The sequence below is a fragment of the Delphinus delphis genome, chromosome 1 (assembly GCF_949987515.2).
Source record: "Delphinus delphis chromosome 1, mDelDel1.2, whole genome shotgun sequence".
Taxonomy (NCBI): domain Eukaryota; kingdom Metazoa; phylum Chordata; class Mammalia; order Artiodactyla; family Delphinidae; genus Delphinus; species Delphinus delphis.
In genome coordinates this window covers 75,852,521-75,873,970 of record NC_082683.1, presented here as the reverse complement: position 1 = coordinate 75,873,970, position 21,450 = coordinate 75,852,521, and the positions used below count along the sequence as shown (strand labels likewise).

At 34.5% G+C, this 21,450-nt stretch overlaps 1 protein-coding gene and 1 non-coding gene across 2 annotated transcripts in view; both read left to right on the top strand.

The window, feature by feature from the left end:
• Window positions 1–21,450, top strand: part of SELENOF (selenoprotein F) — a 38,677-nt gene that overhangs the window by 6,424 nt on the left and 10,803 nt on the right. Inside the window, exons 3-4 of the mRNA XM_060024904.1 lie at window positions 3,204–3,371; window positions 20,298–20,361. Of these exons, the coding sequence (XP_059880887.1) occupies window positions 3,204–3,371; window positions 20,298–20,361 (232 nt within the window). The remainder of the gene's footprint in view (window positions 1–3,203; window positions 3,372–20,297; window positions 20,362–21,450) is intronic.
• Window positions 16,717–16,880, top strand: LOC132416090 (U1 spliceosomal RNA). Its single transcript, XR_009517464.1, has one exon. It is a non-coding gene; the product is annotated as a U1 spliceosomal RNA (small nuclear RNA).

Genomic DNA, 21,450 nt, shown 5'->3' with positions numbered 1-21,450 from the left:
AAAGACTAAAATGTGAAGGCTTTTTACTCACATGTCTAGTAGTTGATGCTGGTTGTCAGCTGGAGGCCTCAGGTGCTCTCTACATGGGCCTCTCTACATTCTCTCTGTAGTTCAGGCTACCTTACAGCATGGTGGCTAAATTCCAAAGTCGAGTATTATAGAGAAACAGATAACAGCACCTGCAAGCACTAGCCAAGCAGAAATTGTTTCCTTTTTTATGACCTACCCTCAGAAATCATGTAGTATCCCTTCCTTTACACTCTGTTGGTCAGAACAGTCACAAGCCCCTGCCCAGGTTGAAGGGGAGGGAACATAGACTCCCACTCCTCAGTGGAGGACTGCCAGTCACACGTGGGATGATGTGTATATATTGGTGTGGCAGTCTTTGGAAAAAATAGAAATTAACCTGTGAAATTGATCAAGCAGATCACTTTACTAGTAAATAAATTACTCAAAGTGCTAGTATAGTAGCAAGAGTCTTAAGTCCCTCCCTCTAGACTGGGATAGTTGATCTATTTTGATATATTATGATATACAGTCCACATTTTTACTGAGATAAGGTAAAAGATGTATGTATATGGTATCAAATTAGGATGTTGACTTACTGTTAGGTCAATGGGAGGATCAGCATTTTGGAAGAGTATGCCAGCAGTACTTAAAGTTTTTCACATTGGGATATGCCTTTGGGTTTTAATCTGCATGATTAGTCAGCTGGTGGGCCAAATCCAGCAAGCCTTGTTTTTGTAAATAAAGTGTTACTGGAACACAGACACCCATTCATTTATTATTGTCTGTGACTGCTTCTGTGCTGCAGTAGCTGAGTTGAGTAGTTCCAACAGAAACTATATAGCCACCCAAGACTGACATAATTACTACGGGGCCCTTTACATAAAATTTGCAGGCCCTTGGTCTAGAAGATCAACCAGTCACAGTCAAACAATCTGAAATTCCCCCTACTTGAGGCTGTGGTTTTGACCAATTCATTTGCTTAACACACAGGAAAATTAGCACAAGTGCTGGAAATACAGAGAAATAACTTAATGCTTGCCCTTGAAAGAGTTCACAATATTACCGGGAAATCAGACAATCCTAGATTTACATAGTACAGTGTCATGAGTGGTGCTATTTTACAGCTGTGCATAAATTTCATTCTCAGAAAAAACAATGGCTAAATACTGGGATCTGATTTTTTTCAGAGAAGGCTTCCTAAGAAGACTGATATACCAATCGGGTTCTTAGAAATAAGTAGAATTTAACAAGGTGGAAAAGTGTAAAAGAGCCTTAGAGTAGAAAAGTATGAGCAAATGTCCATTTGAGTAGGGGTTTTATATTCTCAGGTACTATAGGAATTCATTATAGCTGAAAAGTAGAATGGAATTGGAGACGTAATGAGAGATAGGAGTAGCTGACCATTTAATCCACTGAGGCAGGAAAAGATTTGAGAGCTCTTTAAGAGACAGAATTGTCAAAACTTGTTTTTTTAACAAACAAGTTAATTGACTGATTGTAAGAATGGTGAAGAATGTGGAGTCTAGGATGAACTGACCGGGGCAACTAGGTGGTCAGGGAAAATGGTGTCATTTTGCCAAGATACTGAATACATGGGAAGGAATAGATTTAAGGAGAAAAGATGTTTCACTGTTGGAGAGTTTGAATTTGCAGTGCCTGTGCAACATCTAAATGAGATCTCAGGTAGGCTGTTGGCTTTGGAAACTTGACACTTAAAAAGACTTGGGAGTTTTCAATAACTGAGTATTTGAAGCCATGGAAAAGATGCAATTCTCTATAGAAAGTATGCAAAGCAAAGAGAGAGCCAAGAATAGAAATGGGAAACAACATCATTTAAGAGATAAATAGCAGAAGAAGGAGAGGGAAAGCCATGGAAGAAGCAGCTGGAGCAGAAAAGTTTTGAATGCCATTGCATTTAGTGATTTTTGGCATGTTTAGCTGAGTGGTGTGGTGGGATCAGAAACCAGACTGTAGTAACAATTCAGAAATAACAGAATGTGGGGAGAGCAGTTAGAACTATGGGTCTTGGGTACACTGAAGGTATGAGTTATCAATGAAAGTAAATCCCTGTGGAGATGGCAGAAGACAGAAATTAAAGCAGAGGTACAGGTATTGACCTTAGACAGATGTAGGTATACCACACTCACTGAGACATGAGAGGAGAATGGATAAAGGAAGAGAATAGTTTTGGAAGCCTGCTTTTGCGAGTCATTCTGTTTGGTTACTTTACATAAGTCATTTCATTTAATCTTTACTGAACTCTATTTTATGTGGGATGCTTCTTGCTTTATCAGTGAGTGTAGGGCGCGGTCAGCTAACTGCTACGCGGCAGGAAGCTGAAATAAGCTGAGTCATCCTTCCTGTGGCCACTGCGCTTGCGCTAAGTATACTAATGAGGTTTTAAAGTAGCGACCTATCCGATGCTGGCTCACAAATCGCACCATCGGCGAAAGCCAATCACAGAGCGACACATGTTCTTAATCCCTATATAAGCAGACTGCTATAGGATTGCGGGGTCTTCCTTCCATCTTTCTTCAATCAAGCTGTGCTCCAATAAAGTGTGATACGAGAAGAATCTTGCGTGTGGCGGCTCGTTATTCTGCCGGTCAGAAACGGCTCGCCGCAAGTGAGGAAATTAAAACTCAGGGAGGTCATCTTGCCCAGAGTCACACATCTTGTAAGTGGTGGAACTGGCACCTAAACCCCGAAGTTTTATTTTTGATGTGCTCCCGCTCTCCCCAACTTCATCCCTTTCTGTACTCTTCCCCTGCTAGATGTGAATGAAGATAAGTTTGTAGGGTGTAGTAGGGACCTAGAAGTTAATGTTACTCCATACATCATATGAACAGGTGCTAAGTTCTTAAAATAAAATGGAAATTCATTTTTCTTCAAAAGATACGTAATATATATATCATAAAGAAATAATATATGATCTTTTTTGTTAATCCGTGTTTTAGCCAAGCTGTAATATGACAAATTTTTAAGAAAAAAATTTGTTGGGGATGTGGGAAGAACCAAAGCCTCATATAAAGTTATAAAGTATAAAAATAATTAAGAATTTGTCTCCAAATGATGCATTTCACTAACTGTCTTTAATGTATTAGATTTTGACAATCCTAGTTTCTCCTTTTTTGGAAGCTTTGTGATGTAAACATGAAGTTAAGGGAGTTTTTTCCCTCATTTTTTGTTTTCAGGTCTCTGCGTTTGGGGCAGAGTTTTCATCAGAGTCTTGCAGAGAGTTAGGCTTCTCCAGCAACTTGCTCTGCAGCTCCTGTGATCTGCTTGGACAGTTCAACCTTCTTCAACTGGATCCTGACTGTAGAGGATGCTGTCAGGAAGAAGCACAATTTGAAACCAAAAAGGTATTGTTTTATAGTATCTCTCTTCCATTATATGGTTTAGTTTAGATAAGGTAAAATGTTAACTTGCTTAATCAACTTAAATATAAAGAAGTCTTTAACTTTTACATTTTGTAGTTTTAGAAACTCAGCTGATTTCTTGCAGACCCATTAGATCAATCAAAGCAAATAGGGAGGAAAAGTATGGTTACAGATTGATAATACCATCCTACCATGGTTGTCCAACAGAAGGGAAGCAGAATTACTATAGCATGCCTAGATTGTAAATCTATCCAGTCTTCCTAACTTCCGGCTGCATAAAGCCAAAGAATAATTAATTAGATGCTTTTATTCATTTGTAATAAGAACCCAGTCTTATAGTGAAATTTGAGATGAAAATAAAGCACTTATTCTCTGGCACATAATTGTCAACAATAAATTATAACTTCCTTTTTCTTAATAAATTTATTTATTTAATTTATTTATTTTTGGCTGCGTTGGGTCTTTGCTGCTACACGCGGGCCCTCCAATTGTGGCGAGTGGGGGCCACTCCTCACCGCGGTGCGCAGGCCTCCCATTGCGGTGACCTCTCCCACTGCAGAGCACAGGTTCTAGGCGCACGGGCTTCAGCAGTTGTGGCACGCGGGCTCAGTAGTTGTGGCCCACAGGCTCTAGAGTGCAGGCTCAGTATCAGTGGTGCACGGGCTTAGTTGCTCTGCGGCATGTGGGATCCTCCCGGACCAGGGCTCGAACCTGTGTCCCCTGTGTTGGCAGGCAGATTCCCAACCACTGCGCCACCAGGGAAGCCTTAAATTATAACTTTTAATCTGGTTAACAAAGAATATGGTCTGTTAACAATTTGCACATCTATAACTAATGTTTCCTGATACCTAATCTCACCTTTAACACCTGAGCACAGCCAGGAATAGGTAGTTCTAACAGTCCAATAAAATCTGCTACTGTTTTACCCACTGTTCAGAATAATAGTAAACTTGCTCAATTTTTAAATCTTTTCATTAAACCCTTAGACTTCTTTAATTTATAAAGTAGACTGAAAAGGTCATTTATATCATCCAAATAAAGCTGAATTAATGAGGTCCTTGTGTTTGAGAAAAAAAATATTAGCATCTCTCTGCTTTGTTTCCTTTTAATATTCTCTTTCAGTTGTACTTACTGAATCCTGTTTGAGGCATTATGGTTTGTAAAGCTTTCAAACAGTAATTGTATCTTCTCATTATTAGGTAGTAAAGGTTTACTTCTAACACTGAGTACAGTTTTCTAGTTCTGTAAGAAAAACAAGCTGACAAGCTCTCACCATGTTAGTGTTCAACCAGAATTTACACTTGATTTCTCAGTTGTAAACCTGAAATTTCTGTGTCCCACAAATGGCTTCCAAGTCTTCCATGTTTTTCATTTTCTTGGTTCACATATACCAATGATATATTTTAATGTTTAGAAAATTTCCATACATATAAGTTAGTCTTTATTGCAAGTAAATAAAATCTAAACAAGTTTTTAAAACTTGATTTTAAATAACTAGATTTAAGACCTAGACCTAACTAGTTTAGTAGGACCCTTCCCTCTTGTTTCTTGTTTCGTTTTATCAATGACATATTCACATGGGACAAATTGCTGAAGTGTGATTCATCCTCTCATCTTTAAGCTATTATTCTATGGTCTGTACGACTACTCAACTAACAATGATTATTTGTGAGACACCAAACTTACAGGATTGAATAACAAAGGGTGTTTTATAATAAATTATCACACACCCGCTTTGTAATTAAGGGTAAGTTGAGAAAGTCTGCCCTTTGACTGATACCAGATGTGCCTAAACTGTAAACCAAGTGCATATAAAAGCTTTTACTAATTGCCCCTTTAGTAATTCTTTATAATATTACCAGTTTTATGGTATAATTTTTTTGTTTTTTTGCCATGCCGTGTAGCATGAGGGATCTTAGTTCCCCAACCAGGGATGGAACCCGAGCCCTCTGCAGTGGAAGCACGGAGTCTTAACCACTGGACCGCCAGGGAAGTCCCTGTGGTATAACTTTAGTGGAACCAAACTTCAGTCACACACTTCGCAAATTCATTATATTCCTGTTCAGTTTTCATTATTAACTGAGCTATGTATTGCTTCTTCAGCAATAATAGTAGGCAAGTAGTCCATCATTTAATATATGCCTAACTAATTACAAACTGAAATAATTATTATATCTCAGTGCAAGTGAGCCTGTATCCTAATGTACCTTTTATACTGTACCCATTGTTTTTTTCTTAAGTCCTTGCCCATAATCTGTTAAGATGTACTTCTCATTAAGCATTTGCTAGCACAGTGTTGTACAAAATAAATGAATGTTTTTTTTTTTAAATAAGCCTAGTGGAACTAGAACACTTAAAATAGTACTGGAAATAGAAAAGTAAGGCATGTCAGGCAAGCCTCCATTTAGATGCAAAATGCATTCACGTATAGAAGTGGTACTTGATTTAATCTGTACAGTATTGCTCTCTGGATTATTGGTACATAATTATAGGTAACAATATATATAATAGTTTTTCTGTCTCATTCAACTCTGGCTTAAGGCTTAATTTTGAAATTATAGTTTAATTTAGTCCTACTTTAATAAAAGTAAAAATATGCAGTATGTAGACTAGTGCCTTACATCAAAAATATTAAAAATACTTAAACATGGCCATGTGTGTGTGTAAGTCATTGGGAATATAAATTCTTTAGAAGAGAAAAATTGTAGTTTATATGCAGGAATGTTTTGGCAATTTATAATAAAGAAATGTTACCTGAATACTCATTTTAGTTCTTGCTTAGTTGCATGCTTTATAGGTCTGTCCAGGGATGAGGCTAATCATTTTTCGAATGTTTACTCATTCAACAGGCTGAATTTAGCCTTTGATAGGCAGAAGCATAAAATTTGCTGTTAAAAAAAAAAAAAAACCTTATTCATAATAAATGCAGAAAATGTCTTCAAAATCCCTTATTCTGCAAATAGATATTCCTTTATTATTTTTATTTGGTCTTATTTCTCTCCCCCCACCCCCCATTTTGATCATAAAGGACCTAAGTAAGCATCACAAATACTACCTAGAAGGAGATTTTTTTGTAAGCTATTTTACTACTGTTTTAACTAGTTTTGCTCATAAATACATACCTAGGTACAGTTTACAAACATTAGTAAGGATGTTGACTGAATTATGAGGAGCGTTCTAATTTGTAGCTTAAAGTAAAAAAAGGTAAACTAATGAAAGAAAAAAATATTTAATTCTTGGTGCTATTAATATTTACTAAGTAGGATAAGTGACTTCAGCTTTTTATATATAGAATCTTAAGATGGAATGGGAGGGACCATTCTTCTTTTCACTACTGACTGACTTTTTCCTTGTGGTGGGAAAACATAGTATTGATAACAGCCAGTTCCTTATAGCTTTTCCCACCAGAAAAGGACTAATTCTTCCCCATTTACAATTTTGAAGTATTTTAGACAAGGACTGTTACTAGCTCAAGTTGGGTCACTAACCAGTTATTAGCTAGGATCATGGAATAATGTAAGAACCTTTAGCTGCCACACTAGCTATGTGGGAAGTTGCACTAGGGAGCAGGTGGATGAAGCAGCTCTTAGGTAAAGAACAGCCTATTTTTTTTTTCCTCAATTTCTAGAGTAAATCACTTCTCCTTGAGCTATTTTAAAGATTTAGCTCAAGTGTCCCCTATTCTGGGAACTCTTCCCCAATTTCTCCTCCTTACTCACTACCCTTGGCCCTTCCAAGTTATGTTAGCTACACCTCTGTATTCCCAAAGCACCTGAGGATACCCTTGATTTGCACTTACCACCACTATATTGTATCTGTTGTTTGGCTTTTTTTCTCTCCCAGTGTTTCATGCTCTTTGAAGTCTGGAACTATGTTTTATGTTTCTGAATCCCCAGCCTTTAGCTTACAGTATTTCATAAGTTTTTGTCCTTGAATAAGGCTGTTTTTACTAAGAACAAGTTAAAAAAGGTCATTTTTTTTAATTATGTTGAAAATATACTTGAACTTTGTAGATGCTTGTTAAATACCTTTATCATGTATTTCACTTATATATCCTAAATATAAAAAATAAGAAAGTTTGTCTTCATGATTTCAGTCATCTGTTAGTAACACTAATTGTTCATCTAACTATAAATATAGAATTTTCATTTCTGTATTTTACTTATAAGGATACCATAAGCTTCCCAAATCTATCTAAAAAAAGAGATGTTAATAGCACAAATTTTTAGTGTTCCCAGTCTGATCACAAACATTAATAGATACTTTTTCAAGGAGTACATGACCATCCAGTTAAAAGAGTTTCCTGGGATTTTCCTGTGAGAACAATCAATCAAATCATTTTGATTCTGTTAAGAACTTCTTAACTTCTATTTCCTAAGGGTTATAAGATTAAATGTAGTATTTCAATAAATGGGTTATTTTTCTCATATTTTTATAATCTTCCCAGTTCTGTGAATTTGAACTTAATGTTGTCAGCTAGGTGCTTTTATTTTCCTGTCTCATTTAACTTTTCATATCTTAATGATTTCAGCTTCTTCCAGACATTGTTACTGTAGAATTTTTGTATTTCTCCTTAGTTACATGCCCCTATTTCCTTAGCTAGTACCTGTTCTTTTTAATATCTTATAGTCCCAATGCTTTTTTCTTCTTCCAGATTATTTTTATTTAATTGGTTTTTAGTACTTTCTATTCTTTTGCGTTCACACCTACTTTATCTGTGAACTACTATTCTGAAAGTTTGGCTACTTACCGAACCAGAGTACCTTTTGGGAGAAAAGAATCCAGTTAGCCGAATTACTTATATATATGAACCAATAAGCAACTTATTTCAACTTAATTTGCTGTTCATTCAGTCTTGATTGTATTGGGGGGTGGAGGGGGGAGTTTAGAGTAGTGCTTAAGAGCACAGGCTCTGAAACCAAACTACCTAGGTTCAGATCCCCTGCTACTCAAGCTGGTAACTTGGACTAATTACTTATCCCTCTGTGCCTGTTTCCTCATTTATAAATTGGACGTAATAATAGTTCCTATATCCTAAGGTGGTTTGAGGATTAAATAAGTTAATATACATACACTGCTTAAAATAGTGCCTGGCATATAATAATTACCAGGTAAATACTTGGGGCTGGTGGTGATGACAGTAATAGTAGTAGTATCTGATTTGCTGATGAAGAAAAAACAAGAAAGAAACAGCAAATTTGGAGAACTCAGAGGATAGTGTAATAATTATTGCTATTGGAAAAATAGGGTAAAAGAAAATAGATAAGAGATATAACATGAACTATTAGATGTACCAGTAATAAAAATTTGGAACAAAATTTTCTATTATTCCACTTTCAAGCTCTTGGATCAGTTGAATCAAGAAGAAATATCTTATGATAAAATAATTAGTAGTGCGAAGACTTTGACCATTTGTAATTACTTGCTTATGTGCAGCAAAATACAGAATTATGTCAAACATAACCCTAGATTTCAACTTCTTGAGTCCTTGGCTGACACATTTTTAATAAGGAAAATACTGCAAATTTGTACTTTAAAAATGTGTAGCATTTTGATCATTTTTAAATGCCAAATGAAAGATTGCATTTGAAGAGAAGAGGTTTTGCTACTAAAAAATATTCAAAACCATTGATAAAGTGGAGCTCAATTTTTAATCTAATACTTAGTAACAGATTTCAAAGGTTTAAGAAAATTTCGAAGAGAAAAACTTAGAACTGAATTCTTTTTTTTTAAACTCTACAGATTGAGAAGAGATTTCTTTTGTTTGAATTTTGGAACATCTTGGTCTTATTCACAGAATATCAGTAGAAACCTAGGCTGCAGATCACCAAATTATACCATTACTGGTTCTGTAAAATACCTCAACAGTTCAGGTATTTGATAAAAGGATTTTATTTACCTTAAAAATCTTCAGTTTTGTTTTAATAATTACATTGGCTCAGCTTTAAGTGTTTATTTTACCTTGGTTATGTACTAAAGTGGTTTACCTATGTTATCTATTTAATCCTGACAACAGTTCTATAAGGTAAATACTATTACCCCTGTTTAACAGAAGAGGAAACTAGGGTGTAATATGCCCGACGTTACCCAGCAAACTGGTGCCAGAACCTGGCTTCATCTCAAGTCTCTCTGACTCCAGAGCCCCAAGTTTTTAAACATCGACACTGTTTTGCCTCTCATCTTGAAAATCTTAACAGTAATACCTACTTCACAGAGTAGGAAAATGAATGAGTTAAATGTAAAACACCAGACAGGCTTTCTGAAGGTCTGCCCCTTTTGCATTTATATTTAACAAATTTAATAACACAGTCCCATTACTAGTTTCTGTTTAAAATTACCAAATCTTTACTCCTCAGTTTACCACAGACTTTAATGGCTTCCATTACTTGGTGTTTTTGAAGAATATGTTAATGAGTTTGGCTTTATTGAAGGCCCAACCAAACATTTTAAGTAAGTCACATAATTTTTCTTATTTCTGATAAAAGAGCATTGAAACATTTTGTTATTTTCAATTTACATGGAAATTCTGTACCCAGCTTTAGAGTAATTTAAGTCAGCTTAAACAGCATTATGCAAAACAGTGGCAAATTTTAAGCTTTAGCCTATCAAAAGCAGAATGCTACTGTGTCTAAAACATAGAAGGATGAAATGGAGGTTAAGCTAACTGCGTGAAATTGTAGTTGCTAAAGAAATTTCACAGTTGCTTAAAATAGCTTCAGTTTTGTAGTGTCGGTAGCATCAAATACATGAATTGATTTCTTCAAAGGAAACAAATATAATTCAACAGATTATTCTAATTATAATATAAAAACATTGTCCAGAAAGAAGCTTTAAAAAAAAACAAATCTGAGTAATGTTTGGCAACAGTTCAAATTCAGTGTGAGAATCACTAAGTAAGACTCCTGAGTAGCAACAGTAGTAAATAATGACACAAATATTTACTTAATAGCTACTAACATTCATTAAGTTCTTATAATATGAAGGTGCTGTTCCAAGACTTTACATGAATTAACTTGTATAATCCTCACAACAGCTCTATGAGGTAACTACCATTATCATCTCCATTTCATAGCTGAGTCTGGGGCATGGAGATCTTGCCTAAAGTCATACAGCTAACAAGTAGCAATAAACATATGTGTCATATATTTGTGTAACAAAAGTTTTAAAGTTTCTTTTGTGCAGTTTATTCAGTGGACTGAAAATATTATTTAAATTTATTTTTTATATTTTCTAGATGTGGCATTTCTCTGTCTTTGATATGAAAACTAAATGTAGTCAATTTTTTTAGGTATTTACAAATCAGGATCAGCTTCTATGTAAGCATGTTAAAACATTGTCACCTTTGCAGATTGTAATATTTAAAAGGGAAATAAATCCTTAAAGTAATTCATAATCTATCTCCAGGCTGTCTTACAACTGCATTTCCTAGACATACCTACCTCAGAGTCAAAATAAACTTTCTGTTTATATATTGAATATTACTTCTTACTATAGGTTCTGAGAATGCCAAAATAAGACAATAGTCACTGTCCTGGAGGAGATGAAGAAATAGACATGGAAATTGGACTACTAGAATGCAGTTGGCAGGATATTCTGTTGGGCTAAAGCATGATATCCAATGTTATAGCTGCTTAAAAAAATTAGAAATAAATAAATAAAAGTTGGAAGGAGGAAGGAATCAGTAAATCTCTTAAAGTTGGCATAATCAAAGACTATAGATAGAACCATATTAATCACTATGGAAGTGACCAGTAGAAGAACTAAAAACAGTTTAAAAGTTATTGAATGAGATAGGAGGCAAAGGAAAATTTTTACTTCTTCTTTTATACCCTTCTGTACTGTTTCCTTTTATTATTTTTCCAGATGCATTGATTCTTTCAAAGATTCAGTGAGATGTGTGCTGTAAACAAAATATGTGGTATGAAAGCACGTAAAAGGAAGGGTATAACCATTTGACAGGCCAGGTAAATATTACCACTTGCTTATGTAGACGTTGATGCTTATAATAAGTTGGAAAATAATTAGGAGAAGGTCGTCTCTGGCAGAAGGAAAAGTAAATGCAAAGATACAGGGTCATCATGAGAGAGATGGCTGTCTAAAATAAATCAGATAGCTTATTATGAGGAGAGATAACGATAGGTAATTAAGTAGGTCCAGAGTGCCTTGATAAGAAGTTTGGACCCTATCCTGTAGTCAGGGGACAAAATATAAGGATTATAAATGGTGAATTGACATCAGATTTGTATTTTAATAACTTTTGTTGGTGTTGTGAATGATAGTTGACAGGGCAGAGGGGAATACTGTTGCCAGAAAAAGAACTTCGATTGCCAGTTTCCAGAGGCAAGATACAGGGGCTTAAGCTAACACACTGGTAGTAAAAATGGAGAAGGGACAGATCTGAAATAGATTTAGGCAATAAAACTTACAGGATTTATTGACTGACTGGATTGGAATGGGGAAGGGATGAGTGAGGATGCTTTCCAGTGTTCTTATTTGAGAAACTGCTAACCCCAACATAAGTCTGCAAAGAACTTCCATCTAACTACAAGGTAGCCCCTTAAGGCGATGGTGGTGGATGGGAAAAGGGACAGCAACAGAGGATAATTTTTAATATAGCATACAACGCTTAGCTCCAAACTGCCTTTTCAGTTTTCTTTTTGAAGAAATAAGTGTTAAGTTTTAATTTAGCAGGCCATGAATTTTATCTGGTACCATAGTCAATTCTAAAATAGATAGTATACTTGTCAAAGAGTGCACAAAAAATAAAAATGTGTGGAATGGCCTAGTTCTTTTGTTCTAATTTCATATTGTTGCTCTTAATTTTTGTGTACTGTTTAACTTTGGGATTATTATGGCTTTTTTTTGTATCTGTTCTTGAAGTTAAAATATATTAGGTGATTAATTTTAATAGAATAAAATCATTTGAGCCAACTCTTGTTTTTTATTTCAGATATTTGTAACCTTTCTTAAAGATAGTAATAATTGCCCCTTTTTTTATGACAAAGTGTTCAGTATTGGAGTGGTCACTAACACAAAGAATTGAATTCTCTTTTGAAAAGCAGGTTTTCCTGCCATATATGGCACTTCCATGCACATTTTTTGAGGCTATTGAACGGTTGGATATTGAACTGTATTTTAACAGGATCTCAGTTTTTCAAGTTAACAGGGATATACGTTATAATTTTCAAACATTTAGGAGCAAAAATACACTGAATTTTTTTTACCATTTTCTTTACTTACACATGTTACCAAGGGGCTAATTCGTTTTATTTTCAAAACTGCTTACTAAGATAGTCAAGCTTAGGGTCATTTTTACCATTCTTTGGATATTTTGGCCTCAGGAAATATAGTGGCATTGTGTCAAGTTATTTCTTTATATTGTGTGATATTCCCTAGGTATTAGTAGGATTGAATACATTGTTCCCAAATGATACCCTGAATTATTCATACTTGTAGCTGAAGTATGTATAGGAATGTGTGTGTGTCTATATCTGTGGGTGTATTTGTTTCCAGGTGAAAGTCTAATAGTTACAGTCTTAACCTCTTGCTGATGAAATTCTCTTTGTTTTAGGTATATATACAAATTCTACTTCTTATCACAGTATTGAAAGAAGCCTCGTTCTTTTTTTTTTTCTCAAATTTCATAGTTGAAATGGTCTAATTTAGATTGTGGTGATGTCAGAGAAACATTTTTATTTTATTTATTTTTGTACATTTTCATTGAGCTTTTTAGTGGAACAGTAATTGTATCTTTATGGAAATATTCCCCCAGTGTACTCCTACCTTCTTTAGAGCCTAATTTAAATTAAGGTAGATATTACCTTGCTTGTTTCTAGTTTTCTCAATCTCAAGTCAGACATGAGATTCAAAGAAGAATAGCAATTTAATAGTGTAGTAGAATAAGTTTTAAACTTAGGGATCTTCCTTAGGCACAGTTGTTTTATATTTTTTCAGAGTTTGGTAGAAAGTACCTAAAAATGAATAGTTTAATCTCAGGGGTATAATATTAGAGCATTATTTACCAGCTTGGTTTGCTAAAATTGTAAAACCCAACTTATTTCCCTATTCCTCCATATTCATTCATCGTTCCTATGTAAGAATGCCATCAGTCAGTGTGTGTATGAAAATGTTAATAAATACACTATTTGCTTTATACACTTAAGGTGACAAACTAAAATCTTGACAAAAGCTTACTGTAAGATTACAAACTATTTAGTACCCTGGTTATTTGTCCATGTGTAATTGTAGCTTTTTGTTTCTATCACTATAGGCACTTTAAAAAATAAAAATCACAGGGCTTCCCTGGTGGCGCAGTGGTTGGGGGTCCGCCTGCCGATGCAGGGGACACGGGTTCGTGCCCCGGTCTGGGAGGATCCCACATGCCGCGGAGCGGCTGGGCCTGTGAGCCATGGCCGCTGAGCCTGTGTGTCCGGAGCCTGTGCTCCGCAACGGGAGAGGCCACAGCAGTGAGAGGCCCGTGTACCGCAGAAAATAAATAAATAGATAGATAGATAGATAAATAAATAAATCACAAAATACAGGAATGACCTTGATAAATAATGAATTAAAATTTAAAACATCAGCAGGTCACTAGACGTAGTTTTAGATGGAAACATTTTCCCTGAGAATTAACTGACTAAATTTTGCTAAAAAAAAATAGCTTCTGCATGATGTGTTGATATTTTTCCTCTACCCAGATGTATGTGAAAGGAGTAAAGTTGACTTTAAGAAATTACACTGGATATAATTAATGTTTAAAGAGTGGTTCACATATACTTGAACATATCATAATAGGTTTTCATTTAAGATCTCTAAATAATATGTAGCTTTTATCATGTTATAGCCATACTTATTTTTAAATTCCTACATTTTATTTAAGAGCAAGCCTTCAGAAGACCTATAAAATAGTTACTCCTCAGATCTGAATTAGTTCAGCAGTCAGAATTTTTCCTTTTTTTCACCTAGCATTAGATCATTTTCATCATATTGCTACTTAATATTCAAAGTTTTTTCAGTTTTTTTCTAAAGTTTTGCTTTAAATAAAAGAGGATTTCAAAAATAAGAATGTATGGCTGCAAGCAATACTTCATATGAGAAGAAAAAGAGTATTGCAGCATTTGTCTTGCTCTGGTCAGTGTTTACCTGGTTTACCTTTTAGAATTAATTTGGTTAGTCTCTTGAGCAAAAACCTCTACTGTTTGATTGTTTTGTAATTTTTGCCTCATTAATAGTTGAGTATAGTCCAAGGCACCCCTGGCTGCCCTTTACAATCACTTGGGTAGCTTTAAAAGTAGTAATATTAATTAAAATACTGATGCCTAGATCTCAACCCAACTATCCTGATTTACTTGGACTGGGATGGGTTCCAGGGATCAGTAAGTTTCAAAATCTTCTCAGGTAATCCAAGTATACAATAAGGGTTGAAAACACTGCTCTAAGGTCATTTGAATTTGAAAGCTTGAGAAATTTTGAAGTGGCTATTCTAGTAACAGAGGAACAATGAATGATAGCCCTAAATAGGCTATCAGGGCTACCTAAAGCTCTATGAAAATGGGTGCACACCTTAAACATAACCAATAGTGTGAAAGAAAATATTATAATATTCACTATTCTTATTTATTGAGCATCTAAAGAATCCAGGCGTTTTGCATGTTTTTGTCTTTTTTTTTTTTAAACTCCATTTAGCAACTCTGGAAGGTAGGGAATATTTCTTGTTCAGACAGTAAACTGAAGCTCAAAGAGAATGACTTGCTGCCTTTAAGTCACAGAACCAGAATTGGACCTGCATACACATTTGATTTTATAACTTAAGCTCTTTTCACTGTACCTTAAAAGATAAACTGAGGTATATGAACATTTTTAATAGTTTGAGCAAAAATCAATTCAAATTGGGTAACACCAAACTAGAAGTGGTTAGGAGCGCCCCACCAACAGGAATTAGGAACAAAACTTATGGAGAAGATGCAGAAACAAAGCAAGGAAATTTTTTGATTGGCTGTAGCTTAAGTGGTTGCCTTTTTTAGGAAAGCCTAGTTGGCTGTTTGTGATTGTTTATTTTAGTTTTTATTTCTTAACTTTGAAGCATTTATAGGCTTAGGTTTGGGTTTGGTTGCATAGGCTGCTAATGCCCTAGAACCACCTCAGTGTGATGGCCTCCTTGTTTAATTTAACAATACCATGCTGTATGAAAATTTGATATTTAGTGTGACTTAGTTTAAATAATTAGCTATTTCAAGGTTTTCTTACTGTCATGTTTCTTCAGAGCCATGGATGTCATCACCAACAGAAATATATTAAGTGCTCAGTATTGGAAAGTAGTAGAATATTTCTGACTTGGACCAGGTTTACAGATTTGTTGTGATGGTGATGGTATGATGGTGGCAGTAAAAGTTAACAAATACAACACTTTTAAAAAATTCTTTAGAAAATTTATGTAACTCACATGTGTTGCCTTCGTTTGGTGTTATAAATTAACTTATCTAGGAATCTATCTGGTAGAAAACAGCATAGACCAATTTTTTTGTCTTGCTGTTAATCTGATCCATTTTATAGCAACATAGTTAGACTTACAGCAAAGTTATCACCACAAAGTAAAGGTTTTGGCCTTTTTCTATATGGGAAAACCTCATTATAAGCCTTACTAAAATTTTATAACAAGAGATTGGTCAGGTGGTAAAAACTCATTATATTCCAAAAGTAAATTATAAGGGAAGTCTTTCAACAATGAAGGGAGTACATTGTCCCAAAGTATTAGGAAAATATATGAATTGTACAGAATTTAAAATTAAGATAGGTATAAATAATAATCTTGGTAATGCTTAAAATATATTTTTTAATTGCAAAAAATTAGCTAACTACAAAGCTGAAATTTATTTTAAGAATAATAAATTTAAAATCACTTATTTTTAAATGAGAGGGAAATTAGCATATTCAAAAACCCTGTTACAAATAAGGTAAATTAGTTATAGAGCTGAAGTAGTTAGATATTTCTAGTTCCCACCCAGAGGACACTATGAGAACGTTTAGGAAAACTAGCAGTAATGAGTAATATGGAAATAGGTGTGAATTCCCAAGGGGCAAATTCAGTTTTGTGCATCATTTTCATATTTTCCTAAAGGTGTCCGTATATTCCCATTATTATGTTCCAATACCATAAAGGTATTCCAATACTTCCAATGGAAATAATTCCATTTCCATAAATTATTTGGGCTAATATAATATGATCCTAATGGAATAGTGCCTAAAGTTTGATTGTCTATACAAATAAGGCTTCTCTAATGCATATAGAAAAGAGCCCTACCAACTTGGTATCAAAAATATCAGCTTGATACTTACCTGGCAGGGGAGATACCATGATCACGAAGGTGGTTTTCCCAGGGCGAGGCTTATCCATTGCACTCCGGATGTGCTGACCCCTGCGATTTCCCCAAATGTGGGAAACTCGACTGCATAATTTGTGGTAGTGGGGGACTGCGTTCGCGCTTTCCCCTGGTGTATAAAAAAAAAAAAAAAAAAAAAAAATTATCAGCTTGGGCTTCCCTGGTGGCGCAGTGGTTGAGAGTCCACCTGCCGATGCATGGGACACGGGTTTGTGCCCCGGTCCGGGAAGATCCCACATGCCGCGGAGCGGCTGGGTCCGTGAGCCATGGCCGCTGAACTTGCGTATCCGGAGCGTGTGCTCCGCAACGGGAGAGGCCACAACAGTGAGAGGCCTGAGTACCGCCAAAAGAAAAAAATAATATATATATATATATATATATATATATATATATATATATATATATAAGCTTGCTATATAAAAGTTATATAACTTGTTCTTTGATTTTTCTTCTATTGTTATTTTTCCGCAAATGTTTGAAGGTCAGCATTTTTGTATGATGTTACTTTAAAAAGTAAAAATGCTAAAGGTGAAATTCAAGGAAATTTCAAGTTTTAACCTTTTTTAATCCTTTCATACTTCATGCCCTTGATAAATTCTAAGTAGCATATATTTTCTTGTGTATGAATGTATGTGTTGCCAAAGATGCTTATGATTACTTTATAAGACATTGAAAATTTACCACAATTTGTAGTTAATTTACCATATTTATTCACCATGAAAAACAAATGTTTTCCTATGAACACTAGAGATCATAAATAAAATGCCAAACTAGCATCACAAATTAATGCTTTTAGAATTTGATTTTAATAATGTTAGGCAGCTTTGAGTTACATTTTCTTTTTGTTTACCCTAGACTGGAACTAAGCATAATCTACAAAGTATGTGAAAGGAACTTGAAATATTTTTAAAGTTACACGATGAAAAAAGAGTCATTTAATTCCGTTAAGTGAACAGTTCTGTCCATTCAGCACACACATATTGAACAACAGCTTTGTGTCCAGTTCTGGGGGGAATTATAAGACATTTCCTATCCACAGTCAAGTTATAGGATATTTATAGTACATTATGATAAGAGCAGAATTCTGTGGAAGTTTCCTAGGAAAGTCCCTAACAGAGAGTAGGAGGTCAACAAAAATTTTCCTTGAGAAGCTCACATCTGAGCTGCCTATTCATTAAAGAATAGGTTTCTAATATTTTTAATTAATCAGTTTGTGTTTTGTGGTGCAGAGAATGGGTTACAAGTGTGCTAGGATACTGAATCCTTCAGTCCTTGGGACAACCAAATGGAGACTGGGGTGAGCAAGGGCCCCAGGCTAGTCATCTCCAGTTATAAGCAGCCACTTCCTTTTACCCCAGTGCTCCAATTATTACTGTTTTCAGTGTGTCATGATATGAAGAATTTTGGGAAACAGTGGTGTAGAGAAATGCCATCGTACTTCCAGGTAATGGAATCTCCACTTAGAGTTTCCAAGGGATCATAAACTTGGAAATAAAAGATAAATCTAATAACCAAATTTTAATATGGCCTTATATTTTTTATTTTTTTAATTCTGGTAAAATATACATAAAATTAAATATTTTAACTGTTTTTGAGTGTTCAATTCAGTGACATTAAGTACATTCACATTGTTGTCCAACCTTCATCACCATCTATCTCCAGAACTTTTTCATCTTCCCAAGCTGAAACACAGTTATTAAACAGTAACTCCCCACTCCTCACCCCCCAATGCCTGACAACCATCATTCTACTTTCTGTCTCTGAATTTGACTGCTCGAAGTACCTCAATAAGTGGAATCAAAAAGTATTTACCCTTTTGTGGCTGCCTTATTTCTCAGCATAATGTTTTCAAGGGTCATCCTTGTTACAGCATGTGTCATAATTTCCTTCCTTTTTAAGGTTGAATAATACTATTCCATTGTATGTATATACCACATTTTGTTTAGCCATTCATCTGTCAATAGACATTTGGGTTGCTTCCACCTTTTGGCTATTGGGAATAATAATTGGTATACGAATAACTATTCCAGTCCCTGCCTTCAGTTCTTTTGGGCATATACCTAGAAGTGGAATTGCTGGATCATATAATTCTATTATTAATTTTTTAAGGAACCACCATTCTGTTTTCCACAGCGGCTGCACCGCTTTACATTCCCAACAGCAGTGCACAAGGATTCAATTTTCTGTACATCCTTGCCAACCTCTTGTTGTTTTCTGTTTTTTTTTTGATAATAGCCTCTAGTGAGTGTGAAGTAGTATGTCATTGTGGTTTTGATTTAATTTCCCTAATGATTAGAAATGTGAAACATCTTTTTATGAGCTCATTGGTAATATGGCCTTATACTTTTAAAGATTTGGCGGGGAAGGGGGGATGTCTAACCAAGATAAACCAATCTTATTTAAAAATCTTAGAGATCATCAGAGTTCTTAATCTGAAATCCATCAGTGGTTTCAGAGTCCATGAGTAGCCTGAATTAAAGCAAATTCCATTAGACTCTCAGTATCTGTGCCCCTCAAAAACTTAAGAAATGTATTGACCTACCCACAATCACCAAAATGTTTTTTAAAAGTCATTATTTGGAGAGGAGTTAGAATTAAGTGATTTTTAAATTTCTATTTTGTGCTTTTCTGTGTTTTCCAAAGTATCTAAAATAAACATGCATAGTGCATGTGATTTTTTGTGTTATTTTAGAACTTGGAAAGTAAAATCCATCTTTAGCTCTTGGACCTACAAGTTAAAAAAAGTCTAAAAGCTAAGAAGAAATAAAATGGATATAGTATGTTCTTAAGATTGCCTGCCTTCTCAGAGTCACAGCATTCCCAAGTCACTACCAGAAGAATGAGCAAGGCTCCTACCTCCACCAAAAAAGTGATGTTTACTACTGAATCTGTTTCAGCTAAATTCATTGCAATAAAATAATTGCGTTTGAGTTTTTTATAATGAGCTTTTACTATAAAGAGAACATGCAGGTTCTATAGCTAGAGAAGCAGTGTTTACCATTTCAGCTGAATTTCATTAAGGGAAATATTTGCATTTATGTTCTATTTTATAATGAGATTTTACTGGCTTTTCTGTAATATCTTTACATAGTACTCTAATTACTTTTTAAAGGTATTGGGTTTTTGTATTGTTTAATTTTAAAACATTGATCACTTAATTTTAAAAGCAACCAAAAAGAATTCTCATTATTTATGTTGAATAGATGGATACATACCTGGGTTCAGCTTAGCATCCTAAAAAAACTGTGGGAAGTCTTTAAAATTTTATGAAGAACTTCCTAGGACAGCTTACCTATTCAAGTTCATCATCAAGTCTCCATATCTTCTTCAATCTTTTTGGCTAAGTTTGAGAATATTCCATGTAGGGCTTGAACTCAACTATTTAATACCCTCAGGCCTCCATTTTCTCTTCTGACATTTGCTTGATCTATATATCTGCTTAACTGTAATGTTTGTGCTATGAAATTTTATTTCATAACTACATTTTTTAAATTTTAACCAGTTTTTTAAACTGTTTTTCCTTTTGCAGCTGTATGCAGGAGCTATTCTTGAAGTCTGTGGATGAAAATTGGGGAGGTTCCCTCAAGTCCAAGGTATATAAAATCAACTCTAGTAAAATTTCAGTTAATAATTTAAAATCAACATTTCACAAAAATAATTTCATTAAATACTCCCAAGAATAAGAATATTTAAGGTTATACTTTCTCAACAGTATATGAATTTTCTCTACATTTGTCTTCATGGGAGTGGAATTTTATAATAATTGTTGAATACTAAGTTACTTGACTCTAAGCAAGCATAAAATATGAAATTTAGATTTAAATACAGCACATGATGAGGTGATTATTTTCTTAAAAGAAGAGACTCTCCTAAGTACAAATTTTATGAGAGCCTTTCTTTTACCAAGTGGAAGTGTAATCCTTCTAAATAATATTTTTAATGTAAACTGATTTATATAACACTCCTAAGGAACAATTGCATTAAGTGAGAGTAGACATGTACAAAATAACCATCAAGAAGAAAATTAATTACCATAGAACTTGAGGTGTAGAAGAGAGGAGGTCATACAGGTGTATCTTCACAGGAATTAAAGATAAATTATATGAAAGGATAATTGTGAAAGTGTATTCTTTTGGTTGACAACAAACAGTAATGGAGCTCTGTATCTCCAAAAAGACTTGGACTAAAGCTTTTCTATTCCATCCTTGCATGTCAGCTGAAAATCAGTTTTATGAAGGTAATGAACTTGTTTTTTGGGGTTTGTTTGTTTTTTTTAACTAAAATACGTAAGTGCTCTATTTATATACCTTATTTTGTTTTTGTTTCTGCTGCTTTTCCATGATTTCTTGCCTTGTTTACTTAATAGCAAGAGAATTTTTTGGATTTAGTATTTTATAAAATTTCCTGTATTAGCACATTCCCTTTATTGCTGACCTAGAATTGTTTATAATAAAATATTGCTCATTTGGCATGGAAATTAATCCTTGGATTGCAACTTGGGGACTTGGGAACATTTTATATGAGACCCAGAGCAGATGCACATCTAATTAAATACATTCTTTATCAGAATAAGCGCATATTCTGATGTAGCACAGAATATAACATCCACTTTTGCTTAGGGAGAAAATTATTTACTCTGTATGATTTATTTTGCCTCAAACACTTAAACTCAGTATTGTACC